The 23,794-nt window shown below is 43.3% G+C and overlaps 1 protein-coding gene across 1 annotated transcript; it reads left to right on the top strand.

Annotated features, from left to right (window-relative positions):
• Positions 1-1,550: 1,550 nt before the first annotated feature.
• Positions 1,551-7,976, top strand: IL1B (interleukin 1 beta). Its single transcript, XM_004590743.3, has 7 exons — positions 1,551-1,655; positions 2,108-2,169; positions 2,628-2,679; positions 4,081-4,267; positions 4,816-4,971; positions 6,059-6,189; positions 7,488-7,976. The coding sequence occupies exons 2-7, from the start codon at positions 2,123-2,125 to the stop codon at positions 7,698-7,700; spliced, it is 786 nt and encodes a 261-aa protein (XP_004590800.2). The 5' UTR covers positions 1,551-1,655; positions 2,108-2,122; the 3' UTR covers positions 7,701-7,976.
• Positions 7,977-23,794: the final 15,818 nt, after the last annotated feature.

The following is a 23,794-nucleotide window of genomic DNA, read 5'->3' as shown; positions in this document are numbered from 1 at the left end:
CAACTCTTGATCACTTCTTTCATCTTCTTCAGAATCAATGAGGATTGCTAATCAGTGGAATCATGCCAGTCTTGATAACAGAGGTAGGAAATCAACAGAGGTAGGTAGCACTTGCTGCTTTGAAGAAATGCTGATTTTATGTCTTAGAGGAATGACATAGTTGAGCAGAGAGGTACCAAAGGGTTTGAGTGATTAAAATACTGCAAAAATCCCCAAAATTTGGAGCTTCCCATGAAATTCTGGAGTTGCCAACTTCCCATTTCTACTTGCTCTATTTCCTTGGGTCCTCATTGCCATCTCCATCATTGACCCTTCTCCACTGCTTTCTATTGTGAGATGTTTCCACATATTGATGACCTGCAGGAAGTGGCAGTGGTGAGGGGAGATGGGGTTTGAAGCACACATTATGCAATCTGCATGCTTCACACAAGTTGTTTCAGTTCCTATGATGGTGTTCAAGCTATGGGATCCGGATGAGACCAGAATTGTAGAGACTATTAACGTCAAAGGGCATTTTCCCTATAGTTCCAAAATTTCCCCTGAGAAGAAAGAATCAGGGATTTGGCCAACCTAAAGACTAACACTTCAATCACATGGTGACATTAAATGAGTCTCTTCTTGGTTTTTTTCTAACACTGTTCACATTCAAACAACAATCTGAGTAATAGTCTGTATGTTCCCAAACAAGCATATAGTTACTTTCAGCTGGCAGATTCTGAGATTCTGGAACATTACACTTAGAAAGATGGTGAAGTGGAAGTACCTCAAAGTTCCCAATCTACAGTCCAGGTCCCAGAAACAGAATGGACTGACAAAGAGCTGATGCTCAGGCCCGTTCCCGTCACTGCTCACATCCTCCTTCACTCAACCTGTAATCACAGTAGCACACTGAAGACATATCTGTGCTCTCTGTCAGAATAACCCAGAAAACCACCGGATCTCCAGATCCTGCAGGTCCCGCCATATGTGCTCCAAGGAAGGTAGCATTTCCTTCAGTATAACTTGGGAAACCAGTGCTTACATTGCAAAGGGAATTCTGTAAACACAGAGCAGAGAAATCTATCAGGCCACTCAAAAAAGCCCAAATCTATGATGGCTCAGAATTGAAAATTGATTGCTGTTTATCAAACTCATGAAAAATTATTCATTAGATAAGTTTTGATTTCTTGTAGTGCATATGGTTTACCAAGGACTGGATTCTGCAAGGCCTCCACTTTGCCCCAGAAATTCCCAAATAAAACATTTTTCTTACTCAGGAAAATCCATTATTTTAATATTGACATCATTTGCACGGTAGTTGTCACAAAATGATGTGTATTTGTATGATGATAACAACCTTGCAAGATGTGTCATAATTTGCTACTTCTTGTTCTTCCAATGGCTAGAGAATGGTTTCATCTCAGCAGCTCCTTTCCCCACAAGTTCCCATGGATCCTTCCCCAACCCCACCCCACCCTTGATGTGGTTGTGAAATAAGCTAACCAACAGAAAAATTTTCTCAGCTCTCCACTTCTGCTTTTGGAGACCATAAAACAGTAAGGGAGAAACTGGCAGAGGACAAATCTCTTCAGGGCACGAGGAAACTCTCTGCAGCTCGAAGCACAAGGCATCACAGATCACTTTGAAATTCTTTGCAGCCACTCTTTATTGTTCAAGTATGACTTTACCTTGTTCTTGTTTAAAACTAAATCCTAAGGGTCTCTCTCTCTCTCTCTCTCTCTCTCTCTCTCTCTCTCTTCTTATTCCTCCCTCTAAGCTTAGGAGCTGGGTTTTTTTTTTTTTTTTTTTTTTTTGCAAAACTGTAAAACTGCTCTTTATACTGTACTTTTGTGATACATGAAATACTCCAGGCATGGAGACAGCTTATCTAGCAACTAACATTACCAAGATCCATGTCTCCTAGCAATACATTGCTTGCTTGGGTTTGCTTTAGCAATTTCTTTTCTCTGGATTCCAAGTGAATGCTCCCCCATGCATTCACTCATTTGTTCAGAGATCGTTACCTTTGCATGCCTGCCATATTCTAGATGACAGAAGCTCATTATGCGACGATGCCTTCATGGCAACTGCACTGCAAGTGGTCACTCACTTTCTCCTCTTTACACAGGTCTCTAGGACAACCATGGCAATAGTACCCGAACTCGCCAGTGAGATGACGGCTTACCACAGGTGAGTAGGGAGACTGGGTGGGTCAGATAGGTAAATGAGGCTTCTCTTACAAGAACATAGAATTGTCTGTACTTGGAGACTAGAAGTGTCTCCCAAACTGCCTCCTTCACAATTACAAGAAGGATTCCAAGTGAACCTGGTTTAAAGACCAATTTCTCACTCTAAGTCCAGTGTTAGGACCCAGACATCAGCTAAGTATTACTGCTGCAGATGACAAATTGAAAGAAAAGATTCCAAGTTTGTTGTTTGGCCTGGGTGAGAGGGAGAGCTCAGATTTAATCTGAATCTGCTGGGTTAGCATTTAAGACTCAGTATCCAGCTGGGATCAACATTTTGCCAGGTAGTTTCAAAGGACGTACAGTTTGTAACTTGATGAACAGTGAAGATTAGTATTCAGAGAAGGAAAGTTGAGTCTGTTTAGGAGACATAATTGAGCCATGTCTTTGCTTTTATTACAGCGGCAGTGAGAATGACTTGTTTTTTGAGGAAAATGATCCCAAAAGTATGAAGGTAAGATTATGGGCTCAGCTCCCAACCTATGGGGCTCAGACTTGGGGAAAATTCAAAGAAACAGGTTCTGGACCACCTTCTTCTGGCATTCTGTGCTAGAATCATTCCCTCTTCTCCCAATGAGACGGGTCCAGGCTGCACCTCATACTGACTTGGCTACTAGGCAGCTCCCAGTCAGCCACAGTCACTCACTAAGGCTTAGTGATGATACCCATGCTGGGAGTGGAGGTAGAGGTGATCATACTTGCCAATTCATGCCAGGAGGACAGCCAAGTTTCCAACATGAATTTGATTCTTCTTTTAAAGGAAATGGAATCAACTTACACTAGTCAGTTGGATCAAACTCTAAAACTCCAGAGGTAACCTTGAAAACTAACATGTGTCTAGCTGCTTTAGGTTAGAATAGTGTTTTGTTCACTGGGGTGGAGCTTATGACAATAATTCATAAATGATATAATAATAAGAGATAAACTGAGAGTTTAAATATTTTCCTTTACTCTTTGATCTTGTATGAGTCATTTCACATCTTTGGACCTCATCTGGAAAATACAAGGCATGAGCTAAATGGTCCCAAAAATCCTGACACCCTAAAATCAGCGGTTCTAAAACATTTTTCAAATCCTCAACCCTACACGGAGCCATGCCAACCTCCAGCTGGCCCTTCTTGTCAGTTGGTGCCTTGACTTTTATTTTTTTTTTCCAGTTCTTGATAGCTTCCCTTACCCTCATAACCCAGTCCTCTCCTCAGTCTTGCTAAACACATATTTCTTTAAAAATCTGAGGCTCAGCTTCACTGGTTGACTCCAGTCCTGGCCATCGCCCCTCACCTTCTCTCCATGTGTGAACTTCTCCCATGCTAGGCTTTCCTTTTACCATTCATCAAGCTTTTCTGCCATTATTGAGACTCAGAGGGATCTCAGTTAAGCCTTTACATGGAGTTTCTTTGGATAACTTGAAAGTGGTAACTTATCCCACAAGTTGTCACCTTTTTTACAGTATTTTGCAGAATTCCAGTGCAGTAGCCTTCTGCAAGAAAGGTCTGTGTAGAATAAATGAGAACATGTTGAGTGAGCACAAGCAGAGAAAGTGTTACGATCATCATTGTCTTGAGTACTGTTAGAGCATTAGGGATATGAAGATAAAAGGCTAAAGTAGATAGAAAGCGAGGATGAGGCACATATACAAAGTAGAAACAGGATTCATTCTAAAAGAATAGTCTACAGGGTATCTTAAAAACCCACATCCTGGTTTTGGGTCTGCCTCTAAACTACCTGTGAGCAGTTTAACCTCCCTAAGCATCAGAGAGACGGGGTCATGGTTAGAAACTCAGCTGCCTCTGAGGTCCCTCCTCCTTTCTGTTGTTGCCTGACACACTCACTGGCTGCCTCGGTTTCTCCACAGAGCTACCTCCTGGACCCGGATGAGGGCATCCAGCTGCACATCTCCCCTGGCTACCACAACAAGAGTTTCCAACAGGTCTTGTCGATCATCGTGTCTCTGGAGAAGCTGAAGAAGAAAGCAGTTCCCTGCCCTCTGGCCTTCCAGGATGGCGGTCTGAGGACTTTCTTCTCCTTAATCTTTGAAGAAGGTACTTCATGAGAACTGAGAGCAGATAGTACAGCTTTCCTCCTTCTCAGAATGTGTGGCTCAACAGTCACCTAAAGCCCTTCCTCTCCCACTAATTTGAATCCCTTTAGAGATAGAAGTCCCCCCCATCAAGAAAAGGAAAACAAAACAAACCTAGAAACTAAATTCATCTTTTAGTTGAAACTACACTTCAAAAATGTCCTTGGTAACTGCTCACTCTCACAACTCTTTTCATTTGCCTTATCACCTGCAAGTTCCACAAGCCCAGCATAGGACTGGTGTCATCAGCAGCTATGATTCACACATTAGAGCTCCAAGACTGGCCCACTGTGCATGACCACAGCTCGGAAATTTGAACCCACATCTTATGGAGCCATCATCCTGGTTCCTACCCACCCCACTGCCAACACTGCCATAACCAATGTTGTAAAGGAACCTTGACCATCCATGCTTAGGTGTCCTTACAAGAAAGCAAATCCTACTCTCTCAGATCGCTAGGTTGGCGCTTCCAATTCCCTGCTGAAATAACATCTGTGCTCTCTGTTTCAGAACTTCTCTATGATACAGAGGATGACAGTTTTGAGTGTGATGCAATACAGTCACTGCACTGCAAGCTCCGGGATGCACACCAAAAATGCTTGACGTTGTCAGAGTCCTATGAGCTGAGAGCTCTCCACCTCAGTGCACAGAATCTGAACCAACAAGGTAACTGGACATGTCCTGGTTTCCCTTCCTTGCCTCCTGGGCAGCCTTGGCACGTTCATTTGTTAGCAAAGGGTGTGACTTGGAGTCAGTCTGCTCATGTACCCCTGACGCCATCATTCAGCAAGTCAGTTGAGATCCTGCAATGTTAAAGCTATTAGCTTTGATGGACATGCCCTAACTGCCTGTGGGATCCTTTTTCCTATGTTGAGGTTGAGACTAGAAGAGTGGAGAAGATAAAATGTGCTTTCCCATTCCTAGCTCTGCCCCTTTACCCCCAACATCCTTATTATCTGATACCACAAGCTTCCTTAAAGGGAAATTTGACTAACCAGCAGGAACTTGTATCTGTTGGCTGTCACTGGCAAACGTTCCGAGTGTGTTGAGTTCATCATCAGCAGTGCTGAGCTCCTTGGCACCATGCCCCTGTGCCTGAGGCCTATTTGCCAGGTGTGGACAAGGCAGCAGCCTGGTTTCCTAGGAAGAACAGGATCACTCAGAGGACAGCTTCCTGCTCTCACCAGTCTAGGAGAAGCCTGTGTCTTTAGAGTTGAGCAGTGAGAGTGGCCCCGGGGCCAACAGACTGCTGTGACTCAGGAAGATAAACATGTGTGTCTCTTTTGGGAGCCATAGTCACAGCTAAGCCTCTCTTCTCCCAATTCTCTCCACTTGCTGCTCTAAATCCCAAAAGAACTTTGCTGCCTGATGCCTTTTGAGGAGCCTGGTGTTAAGTTCTACCCTTGCCTTTCACATAGACCAAATTGCTCTGCTCACACTGATGGGCATGCTGCCTGCCAGAGACAACAGAGCTTCCTCTTTTTGGGATCTCATTCACTCTTCATTGCTGCTATGAAAAGGCACCTTCAAATAGGAACCTTCTGACCTTTTGGGGAAAAAGCCTGAATCAACCAAGTGACCCTACTGTTAGCTGTGGGAAGCCCAGTAACCTTGTCTGCTAGGCCAAAGGAACCTTACTGTGGGCTCCCACAGAGGATGCTCAGTTTGTGTGAGTTCTACATGTGGGGTCCAGCAGTTGAGTCGGCCCTGCACTGCCATGTCCCTGACCACAGGATTCTTTTCCTTTCTTTAGTGGTGTTTTCTATGAACTTTGTACAAGGAGAAGAAAGTATTGACAAGATACCTGTAGCGCTGGGCCTCAGGGGGAAGAATCTGTATCTGTCCTGTGTGATGAAAGACGAGAAGCCCACCCTGCAGCTGGAGGTGAGTGGGGACCAAGGCTGAGCCCCTCCTCAGCCTATTCTAGGACAGCCTGGCCATCACAGCCATCTGTTCCCCTGTCACCTATTTGCAACAAGACAAACAGATCTTCCAGTTCTTTCCCACAAAGTTTTGGAAACATCCTTGTACAAGCTTGGGGTTGCTCTCAGTTGGTAGGAGGCACTTTAAGGAGCCAAACAATTGAAAGAATGGGTCTCCAGTCTCCACGTCATTTTCAGAATGTCCCTCCTCCACCACAACCACCACCAGGTTTCCTAGCAAAAAGCTTCATTTCTTTTTTTTTTTTAAAGATTTATTCATTTTATTACAGCCAGATATACACAGAGGAGGAGAGACAGAGAGGAAGATCTTCCGTCCAATGATTCACTCCCCAAGTGAGCCGCAACGGGCCGATGCGCGCCGATCCGATGCCGGGAACCAGGAACCTCTTCCGGGTCTCCCACACGGGTGCAGTGTCCCAATGCATTGGGCCGTCCTCAACTGCTTTCCCAGGCCACAAGCAGGGAGCTGGATGGGAAGTGGAGCTGCCGGGACCAGAACCAACACCCATATGGGATCCCGGGGCTTTTAAGGCGAGGACTTTAGCCGCTAGGCCACGCCGCTGGGCCCAAAAAAGCTTCATTTCTAAGTTGATCTCATTCTATCTGGATCCACCAAGAAAGATAAATGAAAAAGTACCTGTCGACTAGTAAAAGCTTCTAGGTATACCTGGAAACTTTGGCTTAATGTTAATGTTTCTTTTTAATGTTTATTTAATTTTTTTCCTATATTAGAAAGGCAGAACATAGAAACAAAAATTTTCCATCTACTGGCTCACTCCCAAAGCAGCTGAGGCTGACCATAGCTGGCAGCCCCAGATTCAGTATGGGTGTTCCCACAGGGATTGCAGGAGAAAAAGCACTTGAGCCACTACTTGCTGCCTCCCAGAATATATTAACAGGCAGCTGGAACAGATTAGTAGCTGGGACTTGAACCAGGTACTCTACTAAGACACGCAGGTGTCCTGCAGAAGTGGTTTAACTTGCTGAACCACAACACCTACCCCTAATATTTTTTTTTCCTCACCCACAAGATGTTCCCCAGAATTTGATCCTAAGATTAAGAAAATGAAAGATTCTTACAAGAGCCACATGGGACGTTGGAGACCTTAAAGATAACTTAGGAGCCTGCCTTCTGGTCCTACAACCTGCCATTCACATTCCAACCAAACAGGAGGTCATCTCTACCCTGGTGTCTTTGACCCTCATCTCACAAAATGTCTTGTTTCTGTTTTGCTGCAGAGCGTAGACCCCAACCATTACCCAAGGAAGAAGATGGAAAAGCGATTTGTCTTCAACAAGATAGAAATCAAGGACAAGGTGGAATTTGAGTCTGCCCAGTTCCCCAACTGGTACATCAGCACCTCTCAGGCCCAGAACATGCCGGTCTTCCTGGGAAAAAACATTGGTGGCAGAGATATAACTGACTTCAGCATGGAGTTTGTGTCTTCCTAAAGAGAGCCCTCCATGGAAGATCTGCAGGTTCTGAATGTACTCAACACTGTGGCTGATAGAAGGGGAACACGTTGTGATGCCTCACTGCCTACCTTCAAGAACTCAGAAGCATGCTTTCCCGCGGGCTGGCAGAAGGAGCTCCCTTGTAGAACCTTCTGCTGGGCCAGCCTCTCCCACCTCTGCTACTCATACAATGTCAGCCCAATACAATTCAAAGAAACCCTCTTGTCACCCAGCTTCTATGAACAACCACTAAATTATCTATTTATGTATTTATTGATAGGGTGGTCTATTTAATTCAAGGAGACCAGAGGCAACACCATCTTCAGTATTTATGGAATCAGTTTAATCTGAATTCCTGTGCTGTCTGTATCAAATCCTTTCAACAAGGCTGGATATATATCAGTTTGGGCTTGAGTTATTTAAATGGGGATAATTGTGGATAAAAAAGTATGATCACATTGTTTGTAATGGTTATGAAATAAACCTTACTGGAAAAAAATTCTTCCCTGCTTATTGGCTTTTCTTGGATATGACACAGAAAGACAAAGATAAACGGGGAGCTAGAAACCTAATTCTTGCTGAGTGCAGGAAAGAGGCAGGAAACACCCCTGGATACAAAGACATGCATCCCCACTCATGCCTCCACTCCTTTTTTTCAATAACAGGGTACTTGGTGTACAAGTTTCATCTGGAAAGCAGGTTCAGTTGACACATTATAGAGAGTAGGGGCTGCTAGTAACAGCTGCCAGTGATTACTCAATCCACTTACTCAGCCAACATCTATGAAACAAATACTAGGGGCTGGAAATATAGAGATAAGAAAAGTAGAGTTCCTTGTTAGATGTAAAGGCAGATACATACAACAAAATAAGGCTACATGACAAGTAGAAGCAAGATAAAGTTAACAAAGGAGTGGTCTTTATTACAGGAAGAAGTGGCAAAAATCTGCTGGGAAACACAGCGTCCATGGGTATGGCAAATGAGTCAAGACGGAAGGAGTAGAGGTAGCAAAGAAAGGGCACTCCAGGTAGATGAACCATAATGAGCCAAACCATGGAGGTATAAAAACTAATGACACAAGAACCAGCATCACAGTGCAGCAAGTTAAGTGCTACTCCTTGCTACTCCAGTTCTGACCCAGCTCCCTGCTCCTGTGCCTGGGAAAGCAGTGGATGATGGCCCAAGTACTTGAGTCTGTATTACACATGGGGACCCAGGTGGCATTCCAGGCTCCTGTCCTTGGCCTGGCCCAGCCCTGACCACTGTAAGTGAGCCAGAGGATGGAAACTCTCTCTCTCTCTCTCTCTCTCTCTCTCTCTCTCTCTCTCTCTTTCTCTTTTTCTCTCTTTCTCTCTGTTGGCCCCTCCCTTACTCGGTCTGCCTTTCAAATACATGAATAAATGAGAAAATAATGAGTTATACAAAAATCAAAATCTTAGGGTTGCAGAAGTCATCATAAACAAAGTCAAAACATAACACAAATTGGAGGGCAATGTTATAAATTACATCTCAGGTTATGGAGTAATTTGCTTGCCATATAAAGAACTCTCTCAAAATACTAGAAAAGAAAAAAAAACAGAAATCAAACAAAACAATAGACAAAGTATACTTACAGGGCGTTCATAGAAAAAGGAAAATCATTAGAGTTTGAGAAGTATACAAGATGCTCAGCTTTACTCATGATAATAAAGTCTAATTGAAACCCAGTGATGGGGGGATGTTTGCCCTAATAGTTAAGATGCCATATCCAACATTGAATATGTGGGTTCAATATCCAACTCCAGCTCCAAATTCCAATTTTTGAACAATGCAGATCACTTCTCAGCCTTTTGGCTAAGATCAAGTGTGAACAACGCAGATCCTGGGAGACAGCAGGTGAATCTCTGCCATTCACATAGGAGACTTGGGATGTGTTCCTAGCTCCTGGCTCCAGCCCTACCTGATGCAGGCATCTGGAGAGTGAACCAATGAATGGAGCACCCTCTCTTATCCAAATAATTTTTAAAGGTTTGTTTAATATGTAAAAGTTTCTTTATTATTGGAAGGCAGAGTTAGTGAAACAGAGAGAGAGGCAGAGACAGGTCTTCCATCCACTTATTCACTCCCCAAATAGCCGCAACAGCCAAGACTGGGCCAATCTGAAAACAGAAACCAAGAGTTTCTTCCAGGTCTCCTAGATGGGTGGCAGAGTTTCAAGCACATGGGCCATCTTCTGTGCTTTTCCAGGTGAATCAGCAGGGAACTGGACTGGAAGTAGAGCAACTGGGACACAAATGATGCCTATATGGGACACAAATCATGCCTATATGGGACATAAACAGGATGCTGGCATCACAGGTAGCAACTTAACCCACTATGTCACAATTTGGCTCCTGGCTTCAGATCGGCTCAGCTCCAGCCATTGTGGCCATTTGGGGAATGAACCAGTGGATGAAAGAACTCTGTCTCTCCTTACCCGATAAAATCTGTCTTTCAAATAAAAATAAATATATTTTTGGAAAAATGTGATATTAGCTGTAAAAAAAATAAAATGTACTTTCTCTCTGACCCAGGAATTTCATCTCTGGGGACATATCCTGAGTGATGTCTCTTCACTCAGGTGAAGTGTATCCATGATTACATACTAAACCAATCCTCAGGAGACTGGCTAAGTACAAGGAATACCATGCAGCTTTATAAGAGTGGTAAAGCACCGTGCATCGATATGAAATCCTCCCTAACATATGCTGACACTTTAGAACCAGCAACTGCATGATTTTATGTGATGAAGGGCATGGATAAAGACAACACACTCTGATGTCCTTATTGTTTTCGATTTGAAAAATTCTGGAAGCTACCGGAAATGATTAAAGTTTCTGTAGGGGACTGAAGAGACATGGAGAGATGGGAGTGGAAATAAGACATCTTCCCATATCCTTTCCATACAGTCTGCCTTCTGAATCATGTGAGCATTATTACTCAGCAATAAAATAACAATTTTAAAGACTTATTTGTTTCTATTTGAAATGCAGATTTTTACATAGAGAAGGAGAGAAAGAAGTTTTTCATCTTCCAGTTCACTCCCCACCACACTTTCTTTACTCTGTTTCACATCCGGAACCAAGTTGACTTGAAGCCAGGAGCCAGGAGCTTCTTCCCCTCGCCTCCAGCAGTGGGTACATGGATCCAAGCTTGAGCCACACTCTGCTGCTTTTGTAGGCCATAAGCAGCGAGCTGGATCAGAAGTGGAGCAACCAGGACATGAACTGGTCCCATATAGGATACCAATGCAACAGGCAGAGGATTAGTCAGATATACCATTACACCAACACCCCCATGATGGGGCCCAACAGGATAACCTAGTGGCTAAATCCTCACCTTGAATGTGCCGGGATCCCATATGGGTACCAGTTCATATCCCCACTACTCCACTTCCCATCCAGCTCCCTGCTTGTGGCCTGGGAAAGCAGTCGAGGATGGCCCAAAGCCTTGGAACCCTGTACCCGCGTGGGAGACCCCAAATAAGCCCCTGGCTTCTAGATCCTGGCTCCTGGCTCTTGGTTTTGAATTGACTACTTGGGGAAATGAACCAGCAGACAGAAGATCTTTCTGTCTCTCCTCCTCTCTGTATATCTGACTTTCCAATAAAAATAAATAAATCTTTTAAAAAGAGTGACGATTGGTATTTGGTGTAGTGATTAGGCCACAACTGGGAATATCAATATCTGTATTAGAATGCCTGGGTTCAGGTCTTGGCTCTAGTTTGACATAACGCACACACTAAGGGGCAGCATGTCATGGCTCAAGTAGCTGAGTCCCTGTCACCCTAGCGGGAGATCTGGAGTGAGTTTTCAGCTCCTAGATTCAACTTGACTTAGCCCCAACTGTTGCAGACATTTGGGGAGTGAACCAGCAGATGAGAGCTCTCTATCCCTAGTTCTCCCTCTCTCTCTCTGCCTTCAAAAAAGTTAAATTTTTTAAGGATTTATTTATTTTATTGGAAAGTCAGATACATAAAGAGAAGAGACAGACAGGAAGATCCTCTGTCTGCTGATTCACTCCCCAAGTGGTCGCAACAGCTGGAGCTGAGCTGATTCAAAGCCAGGAACCAGGAGCTTCTTCCAGGTCTCCAACACGGGTGCAGGGTCCCAAGGCTTTATGCCATCGTCGACTGCTTTTCCAGACTACAAGCAGGGAGCTGGATGGAACTGGGGCCGCCGGGACAAGAACTGGCGCCATATGGGATCCTGGCGCGTGCAAGGCGAAGATTTAACTTCTAGACTACCGCGCCAGGCCCCAAATGAGTTAATTAAAAAAAAAAATTCTTTAAAAAGTGCATGACTTAGGAAATAAAAAATTTCAAATAAAAACCACAAGAGTTTTCTCCTCATCCCAGTCAGAATTATTAGTAACCACACATACACACACACACACACACAAGAAAAAGATAAATGATGCTGAGAATGCTAGGGGTAAGATACCATAATCCACTGTTGTTGGGAATGTAAACTAGTACAACTATTATCAAAGATGGAATCCAGAGTTCTCAGAGGTCTGGGAATAGATCTACCATATGACACAGCCATTCCACTCCTGGAAATTTACCAAAATAAATGAAATCAACATTTGAGAGAATTGTTTGCATTCCACTCCCCACTACGTTTACTGCTATTCAAGTCACAATGGATAAAATACAGAAGCAAACCAAATATCCATCAATCAATGACTGGATAAAGAAAATGTGAGGTATATATGGTGCAATAGTATTTAACCATAAAGAAGAGTGAAATACGTGTTTACGAACAAAATGAATCCAATTGGAAAACATTATGCTTAATGAAATAAGCCAGTCTCAAAAAGACAAAGATCATACATTTTCTGATATGAGGCAGAATATAGAATTTTTTAAAGTATAGGAATGAAATGAACACTTTGAGATATGATTGTCATTTTTAGTCTATATGCTCCAATAGAATTGTGATCTCTTATTTTTCACTTGTTAAATATTAAGCCTGTGAATATGGAGTGGATTAAAATTAAGTCCTTATAAAAACTGATGAAGGGGGCTAGCACAATGACTCAACAGGCTAATCCTCTGCCTTTCAGCGCCAGCATCCCATATCAGTGCTGGTTCATGTCTCAGCTGCTCAATTCCAATCAAGCTCCCTGCTTGTGGCCTTTGAAAGTAGTAGAGGGTGGCCCAAAGCCGTGGGACCCTGCAGCCACATGGGAGACCCAGAGGAAGCTGCTGCTTCTGGCTTCCAATTGGCTCAGCTCCAACTGTTGTGGCCATTTGGGGAATGAACCAACAAATGGAAGATCTTCTGTCTTTCCCTCTCTCTGTAAAAAAAAAAAAAAAAAGTCATCCTTTCAAATGAAGTGAATAAATAAATCTCATTAAAAAATAATTCAGAGGGGGAGAAATGGAGGAGTATTGAGGGAGAGCACAGGGGTAAGGAAGTGTGGTTGTGGTTGTCTTCTTAGAACTGTACCTATGGAACACACCAATCTATCCTCTTTATACTAATACCAATTATTTGAAAGAAAAAAATGGAGAGAAGGAGGTATGGAGAGAGAAAGACGGAGGGAGGAAGGGAGGGAAGGAGAGAGAGAGGGAGAGAGTAAAGGAAGGAGGGAGAGAAAGGAAAAAATAACTTGAAATGTGCCAATTCACAGCGGTTCACTCCCAAACCCTCCTTCCTTCTTTACAGCTCCCAGGCCAGGGAGAGGATAGCGAAGCCCCCTTCTCCTATCTTCCCTTGCTCCACATCAGTGCCAAGGACAGATGGCTGTTAGGAGCAGGTGTCACAACGGCATGAGCTCTACAATACGGACCAGAGCTGGTCTGGCAGAAAGCAGAGATACTGCCATGAGCCCAACCCAGCTGGGACACAGCCCCTCTTGTTCAAATCATGCCATTCCATCTGACCTTCTCAGAGGACCAAAAAAGAGGCCACAGAAGAACGGCAAACTGCAAAGGCACCTCGCTCTGTGAGGAGGCCAGACTCCCAAATCGTCATGTGTAAGCACACTGGTACAGCCACTTCAAAAGAAAACAAAACAGAAGCATCTAATTGTGTTTACAAAAGAACGCTCTATGACTCAGTAATTCCACTATCCGGTGTCTTCTCTAAAGGATCAAGTTCACACTGATTTGTAAATATTTAGTAGGATCAACTAAAACAACCTAAAATTACATTGGTAGGCAAAAGGTTGAATAAACTATGGTAAACTAAAAAAGAAAGAAGATAGTACCGATAAGGAAATAATTCCAAACAAGGCATTGAGAGAAAAGGGCATTTACGTAAAAGAAAAAAATTCTACATGTCCACAGTGATTAACCACACATTTCCAAGGAAATGCAGTGGCAGAGAGTTCTGGAAGAGTACTGCTCAGGCTCAAAGTAGTGCTTACTCGGGATATACAAGGAAGGGGAGGCTGTCATCAGCTAATTTTATTTTTAAATGTTTGAATTTTTCACAAGATGAACTGATATTTTTTACTTCACATACTCTTCAAATTTTCTTCTATCAGAATGCATGTTATATTAGAAGGCATTTATTGGTGTTCTGTTACTTCTTTCCAACAAAAGTTTGTATTTGGTCAAGACTTATTACAGTTTTTATGTGCCGATAGGATGCATTAAATTCTTCTAAATTCTGTGTTATCAATAAAATTAGTGATAATACACAATTGATAAAAATAACAAATGGCAGCTGACATTGTGGCACAGTGAGTTCAGCTGCTGCCTAAAACATAAGCATCTTTGATCGATGCTGGTTCATTGCCTGGCTGCTCCACTTCCCATCCAACTGCCTGCTGATGCACCTGGGAAAGCAGCAGATGGCCCATGTACCTGGACTCCTGCCACTCACATGAGAGATCAGATGGAGTTCTCCACTCCCAGCTTCAGCACAACCCCAGTCATTGCAGCCATCTGGAGAGTGAACCAGTGGCTAGGAGGTTTTCTCTATCCCCCCTTTCTCTCTGAAATTGTGCCTTTCAAATAAATAAACATTTTTTAAAATAGCTATATCAGGCCTGGTGTGATAGCATAGCGGTTAAAGTCCTTGCCTTGAACGTGCTGGGATCCCATATGGGCGCCAGTTCTAATCCTAGCAGCCCTGTTTCCCATCCAGCTCCCTGCCTATGGCTTGGGAAAGCAGTTAAGGATGGCCCAAAGCTTTGGGATCCTGCACCCACGTGGGAGACCCGGAAGAAGCTCCTGGCTCCTGGCTTCGGATTGGCTCAGCCCCAGCTGTTGTGGTTGGTTGGGTTGTGAATCATCGGATGGAAGATCTTCCTCTCTGTCTCTCCTCCTCTCTGTATATCTGACTTTCCCATAAAATAAATAAATCTTAAAAGAAATAACTATATAACAGATGTCGACCTTATTAGCAATATATCTTAACGAGATAGGACTTTTAAAGATTATTTCATGTTAACTTACTATTCTCAATTAGAATCAACATTCAGATATTGATCTTCTTATTTTAGGTTTTTTGCATATAAACACTAAGTAGGTAGAAATGAAAGAAATTATTATAGCAATGTCACTCAATTTTTTGAAAACCTTCTAAATTACATATCAAAAGTCACATACTCACCTATTATCAAAAAATATTTTTTAATATTTATTATTTATTTATTTTTGTTACAAAATCAGATATAAAGAGAGGAGAAGAGACAGAGAGGAAGATCTTCCATCCAATGATTCACTCCCCAAGTGAGCGCAACAGCCAGGAGTCAGGAACTTCTAGGTCTCCCACACAGGTGCAGGATCCCAAAGCCTTGGGCCATCCTCAACTACTTTCCCAGGCCACAAGCAGGGAGCTGGATGGGAAGTGGAGCTGCCGTGATTAGAACCGGCGCCCATATGGGATCCTGGCATGTTCAAGGCGAGGACTTTAGCTGGTAGGCCACGCCACTGGGACCCCAAAAATATTTTTAATAATTTACTAAATAACAACACTTTCAGATCTTCTTATTTAAAAAAATCAACATTGGAGGTCAGATAAAGATGACACCTCCCCAAGAAAATCTAACTTAGACCAAAAAGAGAGTAGAATGACAGGAGATTTTTTTATTTCCTGTATTTTGCCTGTCAATGTCATTTTATTTCTATTTTTAATTTTTTTTAATTTCTTTAAAGCCTATTCCACATGTATTACTTGTACTTTTTATGAGGTATCGGACAAAAATTAAATATATGTATGCAACATAAAATGATCAAGCAATTAGCATTTTAATTTCTTTACTTTTTTTCTTTATTTTTGGATCCTCATTGCTAGAGTATTTATAATTTTATGCACCTCTTTATTAAATATGTAAGGCCCTATCATAAAATAGAATAATTTTAAAAAAAGACTTACGTGAGTTATTTGAAAGGCAGAGTGACAGAGAAAGAGATCTTTCATCCACTGGTTCACTCCCCAAATGGCCACAAGAGCCAGGAACTCCATCTTAGTCTCTTACATGGGTGGCAGGGGTTCAAGTACCTGAGCCATCTCCTGCTGTTTTCCCAGATACATTAACAAGTAGCAAGGGGACTCAGACCAGGCCCCAGGATGGGATGGATACCACCTTCACAGGAAGTGGCTTAATTTGCTACACCACAATGCCAGCCCCAAAATATTAGTCATTTCTGCTTAAAAGGAAAGGAATTTAAAATTATCTTTAGCCCTATCCTTCTTGCTACTTTTAATATTTTGGCCTGAACCTTCCCAGAAATATGAAATACATACACATTATTGCATATTATAACTCACATGCACTTGTATGTATAAAATCATGCTTTACCACTTCCCAGTGCTTCATTTTTATCCAATAAAAAATAAACCTCGGACATAAAAAAGGATAAGAAATTGCTAGAGTCATTCAGTGACCATGGAACGCTTAGGCATTTTTCTTTACTTCCTGTCCCAGGGCTTTCAATAAATACCCCAAGGCAATAAAATTCCCCACATGAGGTGTGCGTGCGAAGCCTGCTGTTCTGATCTTTCGTAAACCAGGAAATGGACAAAGAAACAATAAGAGGTGAAGTTCATGCTGGTCTTTTTTCCACTACTCATGTGGCTGCCTGCCCCGGGGGAGGCAGGGGTGTGCCTTGGTTTGGACAGATGTCAAGACTGAGCCCAGCGGATGTGAGAGCTGGAACTCTAATCACGCCATCCAAACGAGCTCTGCAGCCCTTGTTGCAGGGGAGCTTTGGCTGAATTGGAAGGTCTGAGTTGTTTTCTATGGGGGAAAAACAAGGATTTATTTTATCTTTATTTGAAAGGCAGAGTTCAAAAAGAGACACACAGAGAGAGCTCTTCTGTTTACTGGTTCACTCCCCATATGGCTGCCGCAGCTGGAGCTAAACCAATCCAAAACCAAGAGCCTAGAGCTTCTTCCAGGTCTCCCATGTGGGTGCAAGAACGCAAACGTTTGGGCCGTCCTTGACTGCTTTCCCAGTTCATAAGCAGGTTGCTGGATCATAAGTAGAGCAGCCGGGACACAAACATGCACCCATATGGGATGCCAGCACCACAAATGGAGGTTTAGCCTACTATGTCATGGTGATGACTCCTTGGGCTCTTCTTACCACTGGCTTCATTTCCTCCTCTGTAATAATGCTGAGGTGATCCCATTATCAGCTCCAGCACTATATTTCCTCCTGGTACTGGGAAAATATCCAAGCAGGACAGGATAGAGAACAACTTTTGACGGAGTGCAGCCAGGTGATGGCACTCCATGGCAGTGAGCAGATGTGATATTTTAAAAGAGGACCAAAAGGGCAGGCACTCTGGCATAGTACTGAGTTTCCAGTGCAGCTAACCACAGCTATCTGCTTCTGTAAACACCCTTGCTGATTGGCCTAAGGTATATGTTGATTGGATTACTGAATGATTTGTAATGCACACCAACTGAGTTGATTTCTGGCTGCCACACATCAATGGGAACTTAAAAATCCCTGACGTTTGGGCCCAGAATAATGGCTTAGTGGCTAAATCCTCGCCTTGCATCTGCCAGGATCCCATATGGACACTGGTTCGGGTCCTGGCTCCTCCACTTCCCATCCAGCTCCCTGTTTGTGGCCTGGGAAAGGAGTCAAGGATGGCCCAAGGCTTTGGGACCCTGTACCCATGTGGGAGACTAAGAAGAGGTGTCTGGTTACTAGCTTCAGTAGCATCCACTTAGGAAATGAACCAGCTTATGGAAGATCTGTCTCTCCTTCTCTCTGTAAGTTTGCCTTAAAAAAAAATCCCTGCCTTTGAGTGCAGTGGTTCCTGGCATGTAGCACAAGCTGCTGTATTAGCTTGGCTAATAAAGCCTCTTTTCACTCTCCATAGCAAACTGAGTGGGCACCATAAGAGGCATTGTACCAGACGAGGCAGCTAGCAAGGGCCCCTCTGAGAAGGTGGTTTGAGCAAAGTTCTGACTAGAGAGAAAGTGCCTATGTCAAGAAGAAGAAACTGGCTGCTGGAGACATGTGGGAGAACAGGGAGAAACAGAGGCATCAAGGCAGACTCGTGGGTTTTAGAGCTGAGTAAATGAGGGGTGGGAAGAGGCAAGTGTCACAGAAATGGAAATGGAGAAGCCTGGAAAAGCAGTAAAAATGGTGAGAACCAAGGTTAAAAGCTGTGTGTTTTGGCCAAGTCAGGTTTGTAGTATCTGGTGGATATGCTTGTGAAGATGTCAAATAAATGTAGATGTCAGTTAAATGTAAGATCCAGAGCTCATCGGCATGCCACAGGCAATGCAGTCAGCCCTTCCCATTGGGGGGTCTGCAGCCGAGAATTCAACCTGCTAATCCACACTGAACATACACAGGTTTGGGAGCCTGCCATTATTCCCTAAAAAACACATTATTGCAACTACTGACATAGGATTCTAATTCTAAGTGCAGGAGGATTGCAAAGGTTGTGTGTAAAACTGCACTGTTTGATACAAAGGACTTGAGCATCTACAGATTTTGGTGTCCATGGCAGGTCCTCAAGCCAATCCCCTGAGGATGCTAGGGGCACTGTACTACCATGGTCACAGAGCACCATATAAAACCAACCAGAAAAGAAAAAATAGTGGGAAACCAAACCCTGGACACTACAGCACAGAGAGGTTATGAGCAAAAGGTTACAGAGCATGAGGTTATGAGCAAGAGGGTATGGAGACTAAAGAGGAGTAACCAGGGTGGTGAGAAACATTCCAGGAGCAAAGAGAGAGCAAGAGAACGTGGGTGAAGGAGAATGTCGTCCACCTGGCCCAGCGATGCTGGACAGGTGAGTCAGCGAGGGCCTGGCCACGGGATTCCATGAGAAAGAAGTCGGTGATGGCCCTAAAACAAGAGTGAGGAAGAGCTAGGGGCCAAAAACCTTGTTAGGATGGGTTCAGGAGAGAATGAAAGACAAGGATGTAGAACCCAGGACCATAGAAAGACTCCTCTGAATGGTTTTGCTACAAATAAAACTGAGTGCTGGGAGAGTGGGGGCACAGGGAGATAAAAGGGGTAGCTTGGAGAAAGCTATGAAACCATGGGAAACTTTTTATGTTTAACACGAGAGGTGTGGTTCCACTCACAAGTCACATCAAAGAGAGGGAAATGTTGATCACCCAGATTTGATCAGTACATGTTGTATAGATGCATCAAAATGCCTCACTGTGCCCTGTAAACACGCACAATTGTCACTAATATACAATTTAAAGACTATTGTAAATGAACACATACTACATGATTCCATTTGTGTGCAAGACAGGTAACTTTTTAGAGTCAGAAATTTTATTTGTGTTTACCCAGAGAAAGGGAGGAGTATAGGAAGTGATTGCTCATGGGAATGGGGTTTCCTATCAAGGATGACTATAATACTCTAAAATTAGATCATGCCGGTGGCTGCAGAACAGAATATACTTTTAAAACCCCACTGAATAGCACATTTGGATTAAATGAAGTTTACAGAGTGTAGAATATATGTCAATAAAGTTACATTTTTTAAAAAAATTAAGAAAACAAGACGCAGAGGTGGCGTTATGGCATGGCAAGTAAAGCCATCGCCTACAGTGTTGTCATCTCAGATGCGTGCTGGTTCGAGTCCTGGATGCTCCACTGTCAATCCAGCTTCCTGCTAATGCACCTAGGAAAATTGCAGAGGATGTCCCGAGTGCTTGGAGTGCTTAGTCCCTTCACCCACGTGGGAGATCCAGGGGAAGTTCTAGCTCCTGGTTCAGCCTGGCTGAGCTCCAGCCATTGTGGCCATTTGGGGAGTGAACCAGCAGATGGAAGATCTTTCTCTGTCTCTCCATCTCTCTGTAACTTAGTCTTTCAAATCAATCAACCAATAAAAAAAAGATGGGAGTTGTTGTAGCACATCAGTAGGTTCCCATAAGTCACGCAACAGGAAAGAACAACCAACCAACAATGCAGGAGAGAGATGGAGCCAAGTCCCCAAGCAGCCTGCACAGGGACTGATGGAAGGAGCCCACATGGGAGAGCACAGATACAGGGAGGTTGCATAGGTCTTGCAGAAGAAATAGATGCAGCTCCTCGCTGATTGCTCTGTCCTCTGGAAGAGATGGCAATCGTGTGTGCCTAGTAAGGGTCCTGTACAACCAAGGCTCTCCTCCCCTGGCTCTCTGAGGAATGCCATTTCCACTGTGCAGCTCTTCCTCTCAGATCAAACACACTGAGCTGCCTGGCCACTGGCACATTCACGTGGAGTCATCCTCTGCCAAACTCCAGATGATGGCTGCACTTCACCTTTGCCCCTTTGAAGTTTTGTCAGCTTCTCCTGGAGGAGTTTGCCAAACATCTCTTGCTCACTCATTATTATGTGGTAATCATGAGCAGTGACCACACAGGCTGATAGGAGGGGTGGGAGAGGTTGAGCCAAGGCCTCATGGGAATAAATGCACACAAATGCTGAGATTTTAAAACATTCATTAATCACCAGAATGAGTACAGGATTATAATCATCAGCATTTTTCAAAAGCCAGTCACTGAAGAAACATTGAGTTCACTAAAGTAATGAAAGATAGTAACTACAACCCAGACAGGAGGATTTCTCTCCTCAACCAGATAGAAAATGCTGAAAGCAATTAAAATTAAAAAAAACTGGACAAAAGTAAGATGACAGTTAAAAGATAGCTGAAAAATAAAATAAAATAGAAAAAAACAAATGAAAAGATAGTTGAAAGATGTTCATGGGGTTTAATTATGAAAACAACTCACAGTTAAAAAGCCTGACTTAAGAACCTGACCACAACTCTAAGAAATGACTCAAAGGTAGGCACCAGCACAGCAATTACAAGTCACATCCCGTATCAGAGTGACTGGGCTCGAGTCCCAGCTCCTGCTCTGATTCCAGCTTCTTCCCTATGTGCACCATGGGAGGAGCAGCTCAAGTCCTTGGGATCCCTTAAGTAATTTGTTCTCTCTAATAAGTTCATTGAATAAATGAATAAATAAGAATTGACTTAGTGTTGGGAAATGCATTGTGGTATAGTAGGTAAAATGAAGGCTTGCAATGCCAGCATCCCAATATGAGCATCAGTTCAAGACCTAGCTGCTCTACTTCCAATCTGGATTCTCAATGGCCTAAGAAAAGCAGTAGAAGATGGTCCAAGTATGTGGACTGTCACCACTAGCACAGATAACCCAAACGAAGCTGGCTATTGGCGCTCTCTCTCTCTCTCTCTCTCTCACTCAGCATCCACAGGTGGACACAACACTATGGCTTGGGTAGACAAATGACCCTTTCTCTGATTCACTAGCTAATAGCCCAAGTCAACTTCCTGAATGTTTGATGCAACAATCTCAGGATTGGACTCTTTGACTCAGGAACCATTGCAGAGCAGTGATAGTTCTTCAATCTGTACCCTGTAGTTAAGAGGCTGTATATCACCAGGAAAGTGTTTTTTTTTTTTAAAGCATAGAGTTATTCATATAAATGAACCTAATAACTATAATACCTTTTGTTAAGTTTAAAAATAAGTTTTGGGGGTCTAATGCTGTGGAATATCAGATTAAACCACCATCTATGTTGCTAGCATTCCATATGAGCACTAGCTAGAATCCTGGCTGCTCCACTTCCAATTCTGCTCCCTGCTAATGCACCTGGAAAAACAGTGGAAGATGGCCCAAGTGCTCCTGCCACCCACATGCAAGACCTAGATGAAGCTCCTGGTTTTGGCCTAGCCCTTTCTCAGTTTGTGTAGGCATTTAGGGAGTAAACCACCCAATGGGAATCCTTTCTCTGTTTTTCTCTCTATGCCCCTCTCTGCCTCTCTCAAATATAAATAGTAACTACATAAAAAAGCAATTTTAAAACAATTCAGAGCCTGGCACAATAGCGTAGTGGTTAAAGTCCTTGCCTTGAATGTGCCAGGATCCCACATGGGTGCTGGTTCTAATTCTGGCAGCCCTGCTTCCCTTCCAGCTCCATGCTTGTGGCCTGGGAAAGCAGTTGAGGACAGCCCAAAGACTAGGAACCCTGCACCCACATGGAAGACCTGGAAGAGCCCCTGGCTCCTGGCTTCGGATTGGCTCAGCTCCAGCCACTGAGGCCATTTAGGGGAGTGAACCATTGGACGGAAGATGTTCCTCTCTATCTCTCCTCCTCTCTGTATATCTGCCTTTCCAATAACAATAAATAAATCTTTTTTTAAAAAATTCAGACTTTTTTAGTTGTTTCCAGGAACTCCATAAGAAGTGTGCACAACCCAAGAAAGATCTCTTCCCTTACCCCACAACTATCTCCCTTTTTTCTTCCAACTCTGCACAGTCCCTACCCCATGTCCTAGATCTACTGCTCATATACAGGTTTGGCATCACAGAAGTCCAAACAACTGGACTGGCTTGGGAAGAACTGCTGTTCTGAGACCAAGGATGTCACAGGGATAAAAGCTAAAACACGTTATTAAGAAAGGTTACCGAAAACATGACATGGGGCAAAAAGAATACAAGGGGCATCGAGATTCCAGGGCAGGGATCTACCAGACTTTTCTCCTCAAACAAGCCAGTTGGTGAACTTTCCTGGCCCAGGAACCATGAGGACTTCATCATAACTACCCGATGCTACACTGCCACCAGAAAATAGTTTTGGACAACATGTAAGGAAAGAGGAATGGCTGCATTCCAGCCACTGTTTGTGATGAAGACAGCAGAAGGTCCAATTTGAGACGGGGTGTGGTTTGCTGGCCTCTTCTCCAAGAGGGGAGTAACTTAGGTCTGTCTCCTGGCTAACAAGGCCCAGACTTGGTAGAGTCTGATGCTCATGTGTAGAAGATTCATGATTGACAGTAAGTTTTGTCCTGAAGAAGATCACATTCTTTCTGACTGATAGAGAGGACAAGTTCATCTATCATATTATAATCCCCTCCTTTTTATTTTTTAAACTTCTATGAAAGGAACAGATTTCATGTATTTTATATATACAGTGTTAAGAGTATAATGGGTCCCCTCATTTTTAATCAGGTTTTATATTCTTATTCTAGAATTTTTCATTAAACTGATCATATGCATATCTAGGTTTATATCTATTGATCTATGAAAATATGTATCTCAGTCTCTTGGATTCTCTTTCCATCAGCTTTGCTATATAATAGGTTCCACCAGTAACAAATTAAGCAAATTTTTGACCAAGCCTACTATGTAGTTGCTAAGCTCTTGAACATTATGTATACTTGGACAATTTCTTTATCAATTATTTTTTTCCTATCCCTTTGCAACCAAAACCACTTAGCTTAACCTTGGACCAGACTTGTCTATTCCCCAAGCCTTACAGGCTGAGTGGAAATTCCTTCCAACCCTCATTTCTCTGCATGCTAGGGATCCTAGGGTTAAAAATAGATTTTGACAACAAGGTTGTGCTGGATGGATTAAGAGGAGGTGCCGGAAGCAAGACCTGCCAGGGCAGTGCCAAACTTCACCTGCCCCAACTGTCTGACGTCACCCTGGAGATCTGTAGAGACAGGGAGGGGATCAGTGCCTCCACCCTTCCTCTGCTCTCCAAACCCTGTCATGCTGAACCCCATAAATCTTGAGTAGAGCTCGATTTGGCAATAGGTATCTAAAGTACCCAAGTGCCCCCTCTATTGTCTCAAAATTCTACTTACAATAATCAGAAATACTCAACATA

Source organism: Ochotona princeps, chromosome 8 (assembly GCF_030435755.1).
Source record: "Ochotona princeps isolate mOchPri1 chromosome 8, mOchPri1.hap1, whole genome shotgun sequence".
NCBI classification, from domain to species: Eukaryota; Metazoa; Chordata; class Mammalia; order Lagomorpha; family Ochotonidae; genus Ochotona; species Ochotona princeps.
Note: the sequence above shows the minus strand (reverse complement) of the source record. Positions and strands in the feature narration are given on the sequence as shown.